The following is a 19,664-nucleotide window of genomic DNA, read 5'->3' on the forward strand; positions in this document are numbered from 1 at the left end:
TTTCCAGAGCTTTAGTGAGTTCAGAGCTAATGCTAAAGCTAGTAGAGGAAAAGCAGCTTTTCACAGTGATTTTCTTAGTTGATTCTCAGTTAATAGATGTGTTTTCAAAGATGTAATGTCTTATGAATTAGAAAGCTATTAACCATAATCTTTTACAAGTGGTTTGTAAGTGGTTGTAAACAAAATTCTGTCTTCTGATATAGAGCTTTATGCTGTATATTACATTTTTCTTTGTAGTCAGACTCCCTTTTTGTTCTTGTCAAACTCCAAAACAAAAAAAGGACATATACTAAGTGTGGAAAGGTGAACTCAAATGGGTAGATATCCTGTATTTTAATACCAGCTAATGGAAAAATAACTGTCCCACTCCCACAGGCCAGATCTCTTTAAACTGTTAGGAGTAAATGTTCATTTCTCATCTCAGAACATTCGAGATTGAGACCCTCAGGAGGAAGACCTCAGCAAAGCACCTGGGACAAGCAAGATTTAGTATTTTAATGTTCTGCAGTATTTCCTCCACTATGTTCATGGTCAGTGTTAGCCGTTGGGAGTCCAGCTTGTGCTCAACATTTATCTCCACTTCCTGCTAATGTGTCAGGGGATTTTTGTGCCCCACCTGTTTCAGTAAACAACCCAAACGTAAGTGAAGAAAATTAGTTTTGTGATTTGGAAGTTTTTTTTATCTCCCACATGAGCTACAATAATTCCACTTCTTTTATCCGTCCCCCATATATCATCTGTGTCTGAGGGCCATAAGGAGGTCTTGCCCTTCAGGGTTGTAAATTTTTTTCTGGGTCAAAAGATAAGTGATAAAGATGTTTTTTATCCTTGTGAAGTAATGTTTGCTGCTCTTACACTTCTTGTATTAATAAATGAGGCAACCCTAACCCCTAGAAGAGAGAGAAAGGTCAGTCACCCATTGATGGTTGTAAAGGTCAAGTGGTTTCAGTGGTGGGTTTAAAATCTATCGAGGTTTATAATCGTATAAAATTCCACTCACAGGATGTCACACAGTTACACACACTACTTACTTTAACAGGAAATTGATTTTCTGATGCATGAAAACATAATTTTCACTGGTTCCTCCCATCTGTGAGACTCTACAGAGACTTTCAACTAAAAAAATATTACATATTTTACAGCACTGTAATATTTTATTTAGTGCTGTAATGTTTTTATTTTACCTCTGTCGAGTATAGAGAGGAGCACCTGACAGCTGGATTTTTCATGTGATAACCTGAGCAAAATGAGGATGCAAATAAATTTGCTCTTTGGGTTCCCCATGTGGAACTCAAAAGATGTCCAGAACATTGCTTGCATGTAGTGATATGGACAAAAGTAATTTTGCAGCAGTAATTATCACAGAATTATCTCATTATTAATTTACTAGTCTGTTCACAGCAGCATGGGATTGACTAACAATACAAACCTCAAACATGTTTTAGTTAACTTGAATAGAAACTATGAGTTTCAAAAAAAAATACTGCATTTTCTAAAGTTTCTAAAGAGATGATTAGTGCTCAGGTCCTCTTATATATTCAAACCTTTCCCAGTTCATTGAGCCTGGACTGTATGTGTTCTTGCAGCTCATATATAATTGTGTTAGATGGCACCTTAGCTCATGATACTTCATTTTAAAAATGTATAGGTTTAATGCAGAACAATTGTCACTGGCACAGAGACCCGATCTATCTCTATCTACCTCTATCTATAGAGGTAGATAGAGATAGATAGATAGATAGATAGAGATAGATAGATAGATAGATAGATAGATAGATAGATAGATAGATAGATAGATAGACCTCTATCTATCTATCTATCTATCTATCTATCTATCTATCTATCTACTAACCAGCCATGTTCCAGATTCATAAACTTCATATGCTGAAAGAGCATTTCTGATTTACCATTAGTCAAACGACACTGTATGTAAATGACTAAATCCATAAATATACAAATATTTATTTACCATTGAAACAGTTTTGTTTATATTTGGCTACTGCTAACTCTACTTTAAATAATTTTACATTTGGTGAAGCATTGATCTTGCGATTCAGAGTGTTTTACTTTTTTTTCACTTTGACTGCGTTAAATCAAATTAATAATAAAGGCTGTACATGCCCAGCAAATAATTATTGGTCAAACAACAAATAAATAATAATAAATTTCACATTTTAAACCTCTATAACTGACTACTACATCAGGGTTTCATAGACTCAATGAATAATGTTTTAACACATTAGAATAGTGTATTGCTAAGGTGCTGTAGCACCGTGCAAGCAACACATAACAAAAGCTAGATAACATCAAAGTCCCATGAAAGAGAGACCAAAGTCAAACCTTCTGTGTAAGTTCCCGTAACAGGCAGAAATCCAATATCAAAGCAGTGAGGCCAAGTCTGATTAAATCTCGACTAAACAAAGTAAAGACAACTCAAGATGCTTCATTAATATAATCTCACCGAAAGATATCTGAGCTCTCAGAGATATTTGGCTCCCGGCAGCAAAGATACATCCATTAACACAGGGGATTCAGCTGAAGCCTTTGCTGGGTCATTTACTGTAAGTCTGCAGTGCGGTGTATTACAAGAAAAATGATAATAGTTTACTCATAAATGTATAAAATGTTTTCTGGGTGGCCTTTAATTATGAGCTTTTTCAAAAGTTATCTATTTTTTAAGCACACACCGTTGTTCAGCAATGCAAATTCAATGTATAAAATAAAAGAAACAAATTAAAAATTGCAACGAGTACTTGCTGGAATGCAAAAATGGCCAGTTTATCTAATTAATGAGTCTGCTCTGTCAGTTAGTTAGGGCACCATGCATTATTTATCCAACAGGGTCTCACTGTAGTAAAAAAAAAAAGAAGCTGTTTTCACAAGACTATTATTAGGCCTAATAAATAAGGATTATGCGCTTTTTTAATACATTCGGCACTGAAATCAATGAAGGCACTATTGAGCTGACAGTCAAACAGTTTTCAGCAGTATCTTGACTCCTGTGTGTATTATGTCAGGATTTTAAATGGTTTGCACCCTCTGCGCTGTCATTCACAGAGGTGTGTCACAGTTCGCTGGTATCCCATCTACTCCCATCATCCTTCAGAAGCTCCTCCCAGTTGTCCAGCAGCCACGGGCCAGGCTTCGCTAAGCTGAACCGGAGGGAAGGTGAGTAACAATACCTCGAGGCTGATATCTCTTATGTGTTTTGGTTAATAAATGTGTTAGGTGGTGTATTGTGCAACACAAAGCAGCATACTCACTATAGTTGGAGACTCTTCCCAGACTGTACAACACTGAAATGTTGATGCGTTGTGTCTTTCTTAGCTGACAATAGCAACTACATTTACACATTCACACCTGTCAGCTGCCCAAAACAACCTTGACATTGCACTGGAGCAGCTGGGAGTTCTGCACATGCATTGCTCAAACACACCTCAGTGGTAGCTGCCCTTAAATCTGATGTTTCCTTATCTATGTACCAGGATGTTGACATCTCTGTTTAAAGAGAATATATGTTTAAACTCAAGGCTTTCTAGATTAAGGTTAATTAAGAATCAGCCTGACGTCGTAATATGTGACTGAACATCAAGGGACTGGATGTTACTGTTCATGAGAAACAGGAGTTCCCTCGGGCCTGTGCATGTCAGCTATTCCATCTCTCCCTCAGCTATACTCCCCGGTATTCACATATAAAATGTAGCAGTTTAACATCAATAAATGATAGCCGCATTCTTGTCTTCTTTTCTTCTCTCTTCCCTCTCATGTTTTCAGTGGTTGTGCAGATAAAATAAGCGGTGAAAGGAAGCTCCCCTCTGTTTCTGCTCTGATGTGTTGCAGCAGTGCTGCTCACCTCATGATTCACTTCCCTGCAGGACACACAGCAATCAAGATCAAAGACAAGTCTGAGTTGGATTCACACAAACTGATAATAAGATAGATGGACGGACAGATAAAGCCAGAGAGTAGTGGTTATTGCCTCCTTACCTGCTGTGTTTCTAGATACACATATTACAGGTGTATTAGATAAATGCTTCACAGACTCTGCAAAAGTTTGGCGATTGTCTTAAGAAGAATTGATGGGAGTTGACAAACAGTGTAAGAAAAAAAACTTCTGTGCTGATACGGGGCTTCAGAAAACACATCTTTCTTTTTGGCGCGTTATAGCAGGAAGGGTTTGCTGGTTTACTGTCGGACCAGAGACAAGAATCAGATGAAAACGCTGTGATGTCTTTGTCTTCAACACAGCAGAGGATCTGAGTGATTCTTACCACCTGGGAGACTGCAGGAAACACAGCCTGCAGGTTGCTGTTTCCTCCTGTGTTTGATGGCAAAAGCAGTGAGCGAACACAACCGCTGTGTTCCTTCACTTCAGTCAATCTGCTCTGTCTCTTTACCGATCCGTGTTTCATCTGGGTAAAGAAGGATCGGATGCTGCTAAAGGAGGATCAGATGCGTCTGCATGGCAAAACATACGTTAGTTTACCTGCACAGAAAAAACAGAGAAGCAAAGAGATGAAGAAATAGTGAAACAAGACGCACACTGTCCTGAATAGTACACTGAAAACATGAGTAACATTCACCAGATAGATTAAAAAAAACCTGTTTCATTGTATGGATTCATGCATACATGCCATTATGTACACACAGTCTCTTAAAGATGCAGCTGTGTATGCAATGTGTGCATTAAATGCGCATACATAGGTAATATATAGAGCCAGATAACATCTCTTCTGTGTTTGATTGGTGAGAGTTTAGCCCATTAGCTCTTGTATTGCTCCTTGCCAATGATTTCTTGCTGTATTGAATTAGAGTATAGAACTGAATTAGATTGATTAATAAATCAAATTCAGTTTTCAAAGCGACAACATGCACTTCAGAGGGAATCCACAACATAACAAAATGCTTCACTGATGTAAAAATAAAAACGGCTTTAATTTTAGTATCCCATCGGTTCTGTTTACAAATCAGTGTATAAATTAACGGCTCCTGCTCATTTACTTCTCCTCCAGCTGCTGCTAATGCTCCTCATCTTCTATAGTCGTCCTTTGAGGAACCGCCTCATTCTGAGTTAATTTACCAGTAAAATAAGCAGAGACTCTCAGAGGCACACAGTTCTGTTTAAGAGAAACACCAAGCTATTTTCGCTTCTCCCGATCAGTTGTCTTATTAACCCGTGGATTAACCTACGTGAGAGCGTTGTAAATACAAAATTAGGGATGCATGTTTTACTCATGTTCCTTAAAGATGCACTGTGTAGAAATTATTGGCATCTAACGGAACGGACGGCAGAAATGGAATATAATGTTTAATCAGCTGAAAATAAGAATTGTTGTGTTTTCGTTACCTTAGAACGAGCCCTTTCTTCCGCAGAGCCCGCCAACGGACGAACCAAACACTGATTCTGGAGAGCTAGATGACACTAAATCCTACACACTGGTCCTTTAATTAGTTGCCGGGCAATGATCAATCACTCTATTATTTAAAAAACTTGTGGAACTGTGTGGGAGTTAAAAATTTCTGACTTTTGCACCTCTGAATAACAAAAAGCTTCACTGTGACACTACTCCAATGCTGGTGCACTGAGAGTGAATTTACTGAAAACAACACATAAATGCACCAGGATTCCTTTGTTTTTTCCACAAAAGCCTCTACCATCACAACGATTTGGAAAAATGTTATAATCACGTGTAAAATGCGATCATAGTGCTTTTAAATAGAGTTAAATATAATTGATTAAAATTGCTGCTTCAGCTCCAGTACTGCCGACTGTTATTTAAAAACAGCCAAACAGAATTCAAATGATTAAACCTAGTAATTCTGTGCAAATTATAGGCTTCTCAGGAAAACATAAATTGGATGAGACTGAACAGGGAGGGCTCTGAAAACAAAGCCTAATGTTTTCTTGTACTAGTGAAAAGTGCTCTAGCTCACAAATTCTTATCAAATACGCACAAGCCTCGGACTAATAATACCTACCTAGTAAGTAAATGGTCAAAACACTGTAATCAAAATACAATCAAATTATTAACATCCCCATGCAAATTTATATTCTCCAAGAACTTGAAATGAAAAGCTCTCTAGTATATAATAAAGAAGAAAATACAGCTCTATTTGTACATTTTTCTTGCTCTGTGATGCTGCAGACAGGTTTTGTCTGTCTTTTGTCTCTTTTCTTGTCTGTCTGTCAGAGTAGCGGTGCATTATTGATGGCCGAAGGGACTTTGTTTGTCATCTGTTGCATGTGGTGAAGCCATCAGCTTAGCCAACATTGTATTACAGTATGGCTTAGTTCTGTCTCCCCCTGCAACAGTTGATATCCAGGCATGATATCACGGACATCTCAACTGCCAGCTTCTCTCTGTTCAAAACATTGCAGCTTTATATCACATTTTATTCTGGGCAGGCAGATGCTTGGGTCCACAACACTGAGGCTGGGTTCAAAACGCTAATCTCTGGCAGTGCTGTTATAAATCATCCAAGTTGGAACCAAAATTATATTAATCTGCCTTGGGAGAGGAAGTGACTCCTCTATGTCTCTATGAGATTCCTGGCTCCAAAAAAACCTTGGCTGTGTGGAAAAAAAACAATTATTCTTTGGAAATGGGAAGTTTTTCCACATGAAACTGGGGTCTCAAGACTTAATTCTCATTCGTCTGATGTGCTTCTGTGGAAATTTTGGTGAAAAAATCTTGCTTCTATGAGACGATACAAAGGCTTAAGCACCAAGTAAGAACCAAGTGATTTTCCTTTCATTATACCTGAAGGCTCTTCCTCAACATCCAACACTACTGATACCAAATGACTCAACTGGCAGAGAGCCCAGACACAAAAGTTCTTTCTAAAACAACTTTGCTACTGATACTGCATCATTATTTTTTCTACAATCTATGACTGTCACTACAAAGGAAATTGCAGTGACAAAAGAATGACAGTGATTACAGTCTATGGCTGCCGGTATTAATTAGAGATTTGTCTTCAAAGTCAACTATAAGTTGTCTTTTTGAAATATGGAGAAAAGTTTTGTTAGAACTAAAAACACATCTCAACTTCTCTAACATCAGTGTGAATTATGGCGTGTTATGGCTTAACAGTATTATAATGATGAAGCAATGTTGTACGGTCGACTTAACGTTAGGTGTTAGGTGATAGTTTTAAGGGTGTTCCCAGTGTGAACCACTGGGATGAGATGGTGCAGGTGAGGGCAGGCTGGAGGTCATGGGGATGAGATCCAGAGATGAGAGAAGATAAGCCCCTTTTTGACCAAAACTTCCAGGTACTTTGGAACCTATAAACTAATCCCAGTACCTAAAATTGGAACTAAAAGTCCAGTTGTGGTTAAGGGGCGTTTATATCAGATGAGCCTGTTGGATGGACGAATAGCTTCGGAGGCTCCTTCCCCCCTAACCCTGCCGACAGTGTCACACCCACTTCATGCATTGATTGGTCAGCTGTGTGGAGGTAAGAAGGAAGCTTCCCTCTGTAGCTCTCCTTTTTCATTCTTGACACAACTATTTCTGTTGCTTATTATGTGAACAACCAAGTGCAACACATGATTGCCTGTCTGAAAACATTCACTGTTATCCTCATATTTAAACAATATCACATCTCCCCCCTCCCCTTTCTATGATGGTCGGCTTTTCATTCCACTTTTCAGTGAACCAATTAACACAGTTGATTTATGAGGTGCTCGGACAACATGGTTCTGATCGTACATCAATCGACCTTTCGGCGTTTAAGTAGAATCAGTTGAGACCTGGACAAACCATTGGTCAGAAGATGTTCCAGGGTTGGTTTAAAAAAAAGATTGTTAGTTTGGTTGAGGCCAAAGATGCCAGGAAATGGAAAAAAATTAACGTCTCAGGAAAGGAAGAAGCAAAAGTACTGATCATCCTCAGGGAAAGGGTTAGAGTTTAGAGTGTAGGGAATGCATCGCCCCCCGCCCCGACCCAATGATAGAGTGCTCAGATAACATTAGGCAAACAAGAGCATCTACCAGAGGCAGCTGTGTGGTGCAGCTGGTGAATATGGCTGGTCAGCTTTCTCCATTAGAGCAGCAAACTTGGAACACAATACCTAACACTATCAGACATTGCTCTGCCTTCATTAGTTTTAAATCACAGTTGAAATCATGGCTGAAACAGAACCAATCATGTGACCATTAACCACATAGATACTAAACAGAGGCTTGCTTTTAGTTTTGTATGATGCAATGTTTATTTACTATACCTATATAATTCTTTTGCCTGTCCAGGGCCTGCTGATGAAATTTAGCTATCTAGTGAACTCTGGGACAGTCAATGAATGTCCATTGTGTTGACTGTTAAATAAATAAATAAGAAAAAAGAGGCGTATCTCCCTTTAAAATGAGTGCATATGGTGTCCTGACTGCAAAATGTCCCTTTGTTCTGATTCAGCACTTTCACTTCTGCACACAAACATACACACACACACACACACTTTTTGGTATTTTCATTATTTAACGTGTCTTCATCTTATGGGTCTCTGCACTGCTACTCGGATTATATGAAGGTCTGCTATGAACTGCCCACTTTTTAATATTGTATAAGGCTTGTGGTTTTCGCCATAAATGCCTCGGCTGCAGCTCATATTATGCACGGAACAGTCCTTAAGCAACAGATTAAACTCTTTTAACTTCCAAATTAAACATCAAAGAAAGAATTTGATAAATCATTTCCGCTCAGGGCCTTTAAAGTATGGAAAAGTTTGTGTCTGATGAAATAAGTTGAGTAAGATTCGTCTTCTTTTAAGAGACAACTGAAAACTCGGATTTGCATTTGTCTGAAAATGTCTTTGGCCTTTCTAATGCAGTGATTAACAAGTGATTATTCCCTTTTGATTTTCCAGCATCCTTAACTAATTTTCTTGAGAAAAGTGTCTTACAATTAATGGTTTTATCAGTGTTTGTTCATTCTACTTTTTTAAAGAACTCTTAATATGACTTTTCGCCCAAAAAAATAAGTCAGTACTTAACTCTTTAGATGCTACAGAGGCATTTCTCTCTCGCTCCTCTCTCTCTCTGTCCAGGAGCTGGAGGCTGGTCTCCTCACAGTTCAGACAGATATCAGTGGTTGGAGGTCGACCTGGGTGGGCGGACCCAAATCACTGCCGTTGCTACGCAAGGCCGCTACGGCAGCTCTGATTGGCTGACGGCCTATCTGCTGATGTTCAGCGACACGGGACACAACTGGAAACAGTATCGACAGGAAGACAGTATAGGGGTGAGTGTGTTATAATAAAACTCTACTGACAGCTCTGCAGTTAGTGTAATAATAGAACTTGATTTAACAGCAGTATGTGGGAGAACAGTGAGTCTGAAGGTGTTCTGTCAAAACAGAGCTACAGGAGACAATTTTCACAGCAGATATTTTGACTTTTCATCAAGGGAAAAGCGAAGGTGTTACTGATAACATTAATGATGGCTTCACTCTATTCAAGTGTCCCAGTATGCCATGACAATGTGACAGTGAGCCAGCATGCACTGAAACTGGAGCAGCTAAATGTAATCCAGCCATCCATAATTTTATTATTTACACCTGTACTTTTCCTAACGACAAAATTTATTGGGTGCGAAAAATGCAGCTATTACACCTATAATATTCCTTTAAAGGCTGATATGAATAATTTTGCATGTAATTTGCTTTCAAGTGATGTTATGTGATGTTCAACATCCTCAGCCAACGTTCTCACCAGTATGATAACACTATATATACAATGAAAATACAGACCTCAGGATAAAATACATATATAAAATGTGTTGGATTTTTTATTTTTACCATTTTCTGACCAAAGAAAGATGTATTTATCTCATTGTTGCCAATTGTTGTACTTGTATGTAATATAGATCTAACACAGCTGTAAAAAATAAGACTGTGTAGTGCAAAAACAGCAAAGATATCGTTTACTACTCATGGTACTTTCCCCATTTCTTGCTACTTACATTAAAATGTAACTAGTGACATTATGATGTTTCTCTTTATTTAAAGTTATTTGAGTGTTTCTTTGTTTGTTTTGTCTACATATCTATAGGGCTACTTTAAAAAAATCTGAAAAAAAGTGCAAAAAAATAAGTATTGCAACACACACACACTACTTAGAGTAAGACTACTTGAAACAATACTGTTAGATAGACAGTATTAAACAGTTTTATTTAAAAAAGGCACTGCAAAGAGTATTGTTTTAAAACATATCCATAAAAAGGCTTGAGGCATCGTCCTGCAGACAGCAGAAGACCATTTGGAGAGAAGTAAGAGCATGAATCTGCCGTTCACCAGCCATCATTGGCCTTTCCTCTTTATTAATGATGAGTTAGGTTTATTAGATGTGCTAACGAACCCCTACGAACTATGAAAAGAACAAGCGCTGCTCACTAAGGTGGCACGATTAATTGAAAAATCAGTTTTCAGTTAGCCAACAAATCAAGCTGCATGTCAAGGACAAACCTCCAGTTTATTCAAATTTATCAAATACGAAGGAATTAGCATCTCATTTACTCACATAACAGTTCTCAAGTTTTAATATTTTTTTGCCCATGCTTGAATGTGTGAAGCATTTTACCCTTAGACAGTAGATAGAGGCAGTCGAGCCTTTCCTCGCGGCTCTTGTTACAGACAGAAAATTCTCCCTATTACAGCGATGCTGTGACGAACAGCTTCACTTTAAAGTTGATGAGAGTTAAGACTCTCACAGCGAGGGTAAAACTAATGTCAGGCTAAGACTCCTTCAGAGAGAGAACAGAAAAGGGCTTCTCACAGCTTAAAAGCTTGTTGATTTCACACTTGGCATAAATCCGCAGCATGTCTCAAAAGTCCTTCTAAAGCTCCACATATTAGTCAGCCTAGTTTATTATAGCTTTCGGGGAACAGAGTTGACTGCTGAGCTGTTTCATCAGTCACAATTCCTCCAGGACCTCTCTCTCCTTTAAACTCAGAGGCCAGAGTTTGCGAGGCTGAGTAATGTTCTCTCGTTCTCTAATTTTTCCCTCCTCTCTCATCTTCTCTGTTCTTTCTCTCTTCGCAGCTGCTACAAAGGTGTGAATGAGCAGATGGTGTCGGTCGTATATATTCTCCTAATCAGGGACGATAGCATCCTTAACTGTTAATGGACCTAAAGGGACTGGAAATACATCATAGATTTCCTTTTAGGACAGGTGAAGACGCAGATTCTGTTAAATGAACGTCCTACTGAAAGGAAAATATGAGCCAAAAGTGAAAAAGGCTAGAAACATGCAGTAGGTGAAGGTGTGGAGCCTGAGGTAATGGATGTGGGACATTTACCTTTATTGATTTAGTTGCATGAACCTTTACCAAGAGTGTTTTAAATAGATCATTTGTTTTCATTTCTCTTTTTTAAAGGAAATTATATTCAATCAGCCTCTTACTTTGAGCGATGGGGTCTAGACCAGTATTTTTCTGCCAAAGTTTGAACTGTTTTGGTTATTTAACAGATAAGATTTCTGTATTTCTGTTTCTGTCTGAGATCTTTCAACGGTTTGAAGGAGGCGCGGCTCAGATGGAGAAAGCTGAGAGTCACATATTCAATCAAATCTGATTAAACAAAATCAACACAGTCCTGATAAAGCAGATTGACAGACTACTGAGAGCTAAACTTTGCTTGTTGCTTATTTATAATACTTAAGATTTGAGAAGCATGTTTAGGGGATTTAAATTGGACACAAAGCAATTGATGCCATTTAACATGATCTTTAAAAACTGTATTATAGATCAAGTTTTTCTTACTTACATTTTTTCAATGTGTAATCATCATGTTGTAGCTTAAAACGATGCTTTGAAGTCACAGAATCCACTAGGAGTACATCTGAGTTTGTGTATTAGATAGTAGGGTGAGTGAAGTAGAGTTAATAAAATTTTCTCCTGATTCTGGTGCTAGTTAATGAGGAGTTTGGTTATGTAAAGCTTTCTTAGGATCTGACCCTCATTTTCTCTCATATGTTATGTTACCAAATTCTTTCTCTGCTTTATTCTCAGACTCTCCCTCCAACCCGGCGCCTCTGTTTTACTTTCCTTCTCTCTCTCTCTCTCTTTCTCTCTGCAATTAAAGTCTCCCTTTGGAGGATTTTCCCTTCTCAACTCGGGTCATATTTCAAAAGACAATACCTCAACTAAATGAGGCGCTGTTCTCCTCGGCCTCCTCAGCAGGAAACGGTCATTTGTGGAGATTGGGACTTTGTTTTCTGACAGACTCAGCTGTTCAAAGCTGTGGGAACTGTGTTACAATTGTCCAGATTGTGACAATTTACTCAGGCGACTCGGTATTTCATAGGAATCGTCCAGACCAGATATAAATTTCAATGGCATACATATTTATCCTTGTTCCCCTCACCTTCATGAGGAGGTCAGAGGTCAGGATCTGCTGCAACAGCCTGGAGCTAGTAGGGATTCGGTGGTTTGTTCAAGGACATTTCAGCTGAGTAAACATCCTCCATTTGAAGAAGAGCATAATTCACTGAGCCATCCTGTAGCGCCTTTATGTCCTCACAGTGCTGAAAGTTTAATTGGAGGGCGGGGTATATTTGCACAAATTGAAAAACAAATAAATCAAAGGGATCAGAGCAGTATACAGAAAAAAAAGGTTTTTTTAAGGAAACATTGAAATGTGACGGGGGGCAACGGAGAAGAAAATCAAAAAACTGAAATAGAGGTAATCTAGGAACAGGCACTGAGTCTCAAAGATATCAAGATTCATACTGGGGTATAATCAAGCAAAGAAGTTTATTTTAATAGAAACAGAACTACCTGGAAAGAATAGAGAGTAAAAGCAGAGAGACTGGGTTTAAGGTTTATAAGGAAATATGCTAAAAATGGTTTAATATCAAGTCCAAACTGAAGCTTAAAAAGGTTTTTAAAAAATCCCAGAAAGAGTGCTCTAGGATCAAGGAGGTTAATAAATGTTATTCTCTATGGACCAAGTGTTTACCAAGGCGTCTAATACATATAAAACTACATCTAGTGCTTCGCAAATCTAATTTTCTACCTGATTGAGAACCCATTCACCAGGAACGTGGCCCTATCTCCACAATATTCCCTTCATTAAGAGGAAAATCAAACGTATCACTTCTCACAGAAGCCCTAGGGACTGCAGTTCAACTTCAATAAAAAGATGAAAGAGAACATGTTCACTTATTTAGTAGTAAGCTCAAGATCCAGAGGGATTTTTTTTTTTTTAACACAATTATCTTTATGGTGTCTCACAAGTGAAAGATGGACAGGTGTATTGACGGAGAACCAGAAAACTAATTTAGCTACCGCTGATAGGGTTTTTTTTTTTTTTCCAGGCCTTTCCAGGTAACAGTAACGCAGACAGCGTGGTCCAGCACAAGCTCCAGCATCCAGTAATCGCTCGCTACGTCCGCCTGATCCCCCTGGACTGGAATCCCAACGGTCGGATCGGACTCAGACTGGAGACCTACGGATGTCTTTACAGTCAGTCTTGGGTTTTTGTACCTTTCACTTACAGGCATAAACTGAGATTACTTGTTTCACATCATAAAATAGGACATTAGAGTGTTCAAATTCTAGCCACTAGACATTCTTAGCCAGTTACTAATCAGCTTTTTAGCCATGCATTAAACAATAAACCCAAGGGTTTGTCTTCAGCAACCAGCCCTTTATGCCAAATTTGGGGGGAGAACAGTTCTTACAAATCTTTATAATCCTCCTCCTTTTTGCTCATTGTTAGTTTGACCTTCGCTGTGCAAAAACGATGCATGTGCAGAGTTTGAAACTAAAAGGCTGTCATCAAGTTTCTTATGTGGAAACTTGAAGCCAGTATACACAGAATGAAAACTGCTTGAATTAGACTGTTTGTTTCCAGCAGTTGAGGGAGAATAATTAGTAATATGCAAATATTTTTCATTTTAAAAGTTTAAATGCTGGATACAAGAAGTTTCCTTCTTAAAGTCCTTCCTCAGTGTGTATGCACTGGAGAAGTAATTTTAAGTAATTTTGACTATGTAATCAAACTCTGTGATGGAAAAAAACATAATTGACACAAATTATCATTCAAAGAGCACTAAAAGATGTCTGTTAGGGGACTTTTGAATAGAGTATATTTTGTCTTGAATTTGCTGGAATATTAAAAAGGAATTACAGATCATACTTTCATTTCAGTCTTTTTATATTTTGTTTTTTTTTATATATCCCACAATGACATTTTCAACTGTCTTATGTTTATGTTAAGTAATTTAGACTCCACCACTGGTAACTCTCTGAGACATCATGGCATTTCCATAATCTAACATGGCATTCAAAGTGTTTTGTTTGAATGAATGAATTTGTCTTCTCTCATCCACCTGCATCCTTTTGACATTTTTATCAGGCTGAAAAAAGAAGACATGCAACATGGTACCAGATTACCAGACACCCATCCTCTTCTATTCTTTAATTTTTTCTAGTTGAGTGGAGGGACATAACAGTGAGACATGTAGACACTTTGTCTACAGAACAGGAAGGTACCACAATGTCATTCAGAAATCTCCATCTGCTTTTATTGCATCTTATATTTATCGACACAGAAACTTTTTGCAATATTTGGGGTCTGTTTTTTTCACACTTCTGGCATATCAGATTGCAGTGTGTAAATTAAAAATATGAATTTAAAGATGGATGTAAACATGCCTTATATATGTGTACAATACATACACAACACTAACTGGATGTGATGGACAGTGGGGGCCCGACTGGTACCTTCTGGACAGGTGACGAATGGGCAGGAAAACCCGAAACAGCATGAGAAAAGAAGTAAGGACAGAGGAGGAGGCAGAAGAGGACACGACAGCTGCGGCAATGACAGTAATAGCAGACTTACCTCCTGCTATTTCTGCTGGTTTCTAGACAAAGTTTCATTATGTTACATGAATACAGGCAGAGGTAATATGTCTATGAGAGGTCGAGTCAGCACGAAAAGTTAATTATAACTTTGTTGCCCCCGGCAACAGACAGAGAGACAGAGAGTGTTTACATTTTTTTAAGATAAAATGAAATGGTGATATCAAAACAATAGGAACTAAACACCTTTAAATAAAATGTTCTCTGTAACCGTGGTGCAAGTAAATCAAGAGTGTGATTGGTAAAAAAATAGCATTATAGCAGATTAGTGCGCTTGTCTGTTGGTTCAGTTTGATTTAATGGTTGCTTTCAACTTAAAGAAATGTGCTTTAATTAGACTCTGAGGCTGCTGGCAAGTTTTCTTCATTTCATCCAAAAGGTAAAGAAGAAGAAAAACACTTCTGGGGTTTTGACTTTTGAATAATTTAAGTTTTTGGGTTTGTACTGCTTTCAGCAATAAATGCCAAAATCCACTGAATTCAATAATTGAAGCATCTCAGCTGACATTTCTAATTTGATGCTTCAATGGTGACTCTGTAGGCAGCAGATTTGTAGCATCAGCACAGCAACAGAAAAGACGGGCGATGTTAGTGTATTATTTTCTTTTTGAATAACGTGAAAGATGCACCATGGTCTGTAATCAATCTGCTTGTCATATTCAGAGACAAGCTAAAAAGACCAGCTTCTCCAAGTGTCTAACATTTTGTTTGTGATTAATCACTCACTCGGTTTTCTTTCCTCTGGGAGTTTCTGCATTTCAATCATGGCTCTGAGCAGAAATTAGATGAAAATCCAAACTGCAGGTTGCAAACTAAACAAATATTTTGTCTTTCTTGATACATAATCTGAATCAAAACAGAGATGAGGATGTGGATTAATACCGTGCAGAATATATTTGTACTACAACCTGAACTATCTTTGAAAGTGCTCTTCAAAGGTATGTCAAAGGTATGGCAGGTATGTCAGAATGATTTCAGTCTTCACTTAACGCCTCCAGTGAAGTAAAAACATGCTAAAGACACACTATATGAGGCAATATATAAAATACTGGATGTCTTGAATGTTAAAATATAGGTTTTTTTCAGGGTTTTTTTTTTCAGAACTCCCTTCAGTTCATTAAACAGATGTTTATGTTATTGAATTATGTGAGCATGAAAACAGGATAATATCACCAAGCAAAGTTAGAAGTACAATCTATGATCTGTGAGAAAGAATTATTTACAGAATTAAGGTTTTCTGATGATGATTAGAGACAGAAAAAGGATTTATTTTTCCATATATGAGTCCAATTATTCAATTATGTATGTTGGGTATATGTGTAAATCATTTAAATGTATTTCCTACAAGTTTTCAGAACATTTTCTGAATATTTAATTCTTTTTTTATCATATCTTGAAGGTGTAGAGAAATGATTTATGATGAAATCAGTTTGTTGTCCTCTATGAACAATATCTTGCCAACTCCACTGGAAAGAGATGGATTAGGGATGAGATTTAAATAGATATGTTTTGAGAAATAGCCTCAATTGTGAGAGAAATAACTTTTGCAGATCTTCAAAAGAACAATATAAAGTTTGGTACCTTTGTCACATTGTGCATAACCATAGGCCTCCTGTGATGTGTTTACAGTAATGATTGTACCCCCTACCTTCACAATATCTCGCAGATGATTCCTGTTTCATACACGGGTACAGAGGACTGAGTAACATGCGGTCGTGTTGTTTTTTCAGACTCTGACGTGGTGAGCTTCGACGGTCGCAGCAGCCTTTTCTACAGGTTGAGTCCCCGGCCGAGACAGACGACCAGAGAGAGCATCTCTCTGAAATTTAAAACCCTGAGGAACTCTGGGATATTGCTTCACGCGGAGGGACAGAGCGAGCACAGCCTCACCCTAGAGTTAGAGAAAGGGAAGCTTCTTCTGCTCCTCCAAAAAGGTACAACTCTGACCTCCAAACACACACACACACACACACACACACACACACACACACACACACACACAGTGTCAAGATTACTGAAAGTCATGCTGGTGCTGCATCACATTATCAAACAAACTAAGTGAACTTAATTCACTTTGAAATATTGTCAAGTGTGTACTGCTTTAAAGAAAAGTTTCCAAGTGATACAATTATCTTGGGAATCTTGTGTATTAGAAGCCATTACGTTCATTCCTGTGAACTAACTCTTTAATGGATTGTGCCACCAAGCCATGCATATCAAGCAACTTTCTTTGCCCTGATTAGCCTGTGATTGTTTTTCTTGGCAATATCAGTAAGCTATGAGGTCGCTGAACCTTCCTGGCAGTTTTATTGCTCTCCCACAGATCTACTGGCGGACAATAACATGGTGTTTGCTGACCACTGGTTTCCGTTCTTATACTTGTGTCGTCTACTTATGCTCAGTATTTGCTTTGGTACTGTGGATTAAACTCCTCTGATTTCATGAAGTTCAGTTTACTCGTCACAAGCACTTCCACTCAGCCAGCCGTAACAGTTGTATAATGTCTTGGCTTACTCTGGAGGCAGCTTCCCAAAGTCTGCAAAAACAACTCAGATTATGCCATCAGGCTTGTCTTGAACTGGGCTTGAGACTTAAAGGATAAAGTTGTCGATTTTTCTATATTTTTCTTAAGGTCAGCAAATCTCATGTGCAGAGGCAACCCAACAATTAATTGATCTACTTACAAGTATTGAGTGTGTATCTAAAGCCTGATATATGTTATTTCTCTGTGCCTGTGTTGTTTCTCTGTTGTTCAAAAACTATTAAGGAAGAAAAAGAACATGTCAGCCAGTGCACCAGTGCGGCTCACTGACATGTTTTTAATAGTTTTTTGGACAACAACGGAGGTCTAAAGCACAGCGGAATAAGATATATTAGGTTTTAGATACACACATACAATACTTGTAAGCAGATAAATTCATTGTTGGTTTGGCTCTGCATATGAGATTTGTTGACAGTAAGAAAAATACAGAATTGCCAGCCTTATTCTTTAAAAATTTAAAGCCTTGCATTATAAACTGAAGCTGTGGAGACTGAAAGACGTCAGCATTTAGGAGGGTTTAATGAAAAACGCTATAAAGTTGCATCACTGTAAATGTAGGATATAGTGTTTTTGGAGCTTTACCCATACTAGAAACTGAAAGTGAAGATGTAATCAGCCTCTGCAGAGTGTTTGTTTGTGTTTCTTTTCCTTGTGAGTTCCCCCAACTTCATGGACATGCAACACCAAATCGCTGGAGTGCTCTTTTTGTCGCTGTGCTCATTTTCTTTTGGTTGTTGTTGTTGTTGTTGTGCATATTTTTCATATATATTTTTCATGCTGTTGATTTATATAGAGGAGAGGTGGAATACTTACTGTTCTGATAAGCATTGGAGAAATATTTCAACTCAAAGGCACTGTGTTCATGTGGGACCTTGCTTACTATTCTTCATGTCAGTCGCATCTAAACTGCTGAGACCAGCTTCTACACTCAGCTGCACAGAAACACTCCATAAGTGATTGTCCCTCCTAGCAGACTACTATATTAATTTTATGATTTCAGCATGTGTAATTAAAGGTCTTAACCTCCCGGTGCAGTTGATGCATTAGATTTGTCCTTCCAATTCATTAGACAGTACCGTATATTCCCTTTGTGGTCTAGCTGGAGAACAGCCATGTGGCTGAAGGGTAAAAGTCTTTACTGTCACTCATCTCTGCTGTGCTGAGTTTGGTGTTGACAACAAATCTGTAAATAGTGTGTATTCACTTCATAATCCATGGACTGATTTTTTTTTTTGCACCATTCTCTGCATTTCTGTTGTTATTTTTCACCCTTTCACCATTTCTTTTATCACTTAATATTTTTTTTTGAGTCATAAGCTGCCGATTCGCTGCTTTGGTCACATTTCTCCGCCTCTTTGCCCTCTGCTCTCCCTCTTCCTTCTGCCTTTTAGAGTTCACCACCCTTTGAATATATCATTACAGTTCTCTGTCTGACTTCCTTCTCATGTTTCGTTTTCAGATGGGGTTATTCCTTCCATTTCGTGCTCTATTACTCTAAAAAAATGTACAGGCCAGTAGTGTGTCAGCCTTGAACCCTCAGTTGTAAAGCTGTCATTGTACAGGAACATGTCTGGTGACTTAAATGTGCATGTACATATAATGTTTGGCAATAAAAACAATCTTCAGCAAGAACAAAACACACGCTGTTCATGATTGACACGGATGCGAGATGCAGCTTCCTCCAACAACAAAACACTGCTGCAGAAGTGAAAATGAACAAAAATGTCACATTTTCAGCAAGTAAGCAAACAAGCTCGCCCACCACTCTTCTCTTTATTTTCTAGTTTTTGTAAAGGGTTTTGAAAGAACATCATTAGCACCAAAGGTCATGAATCTTTCTGAAACAACTGAGAAACTTACATTTCTATGAATATGAAAATCGGCTAAATTTAAACCAGACGGCTAGACAGCAGCATTTAGACACACTGCAAAAATACTGCTTCATGCTGGCACATCCCAGTAGCCTACTGGTTAAGACACATATCACAAAAACACCAATGTCTGCGTTTTGATTCCAGCAGCAGACCTTTATTGCTTGTCACTTCCTGTCAATCCTCTCTACTGTTACTTTTCAAATCATAATAATTATATTCTGCTATTTGAACTGACTAATGTGTCCTACAGCACTCATATAAACTCTTATTGTAGTCCTTAGTGCATTTTTTCAGAGGGGTCAACCACAGTGCAGCATGCCATAAGCAGTTTCGTTGGTTCACTGCCTTGCTGGCACTAAAGATGTAATACCAGCCTGTCTAC

General features: G+C 38.2%; 1 protein-coding gene across 1 annotated transcript in view; it reads left to right on the forward strand.

Moving 5' to 3' along the window:
• Positions 1-19,664, forward strand: part of LOC137197565 (contactin-associated protein-like 4) — a 71,767-nt gene that overhangs the window by 14,685 nt on the left and 37,418 nt on the right. Inside the window, exons 2-5 of the mRNA XM_067611060.1 lie at positions 3,018-3,168; positions 9,049-9,242; positions 13,316-13,463; positions 16,597-16,800. Of these exons, the coding sequence (XP_067467161.1) occupies positions 3,018-3,168; positions 9,049-9,242; positions 13,316-13,463; positions 16,597-16,800 (697 nt within the window). The remainder of the gene's footprint in view (positions 1-3,017; positions 3,169-9,048; positions 9,243-13,315; positions 13,464-16,596; positions 16,801-19,664) is intronic.

This window comes from Thunnus thynnus, chromosome 14 (genome assembly GCF_963924715.1).
Source record: "Thunnus thynnus chromosome 14, fThuThy2.1, whole genome shotgun sequence".
NCBI classification, from domain to species: domain Eukaryota; kingdom Metazoa; phylum Chordata; class Actinopteri; order Scombriformes; family Scombridae; genus Thunnus; species Thunnus thynnus.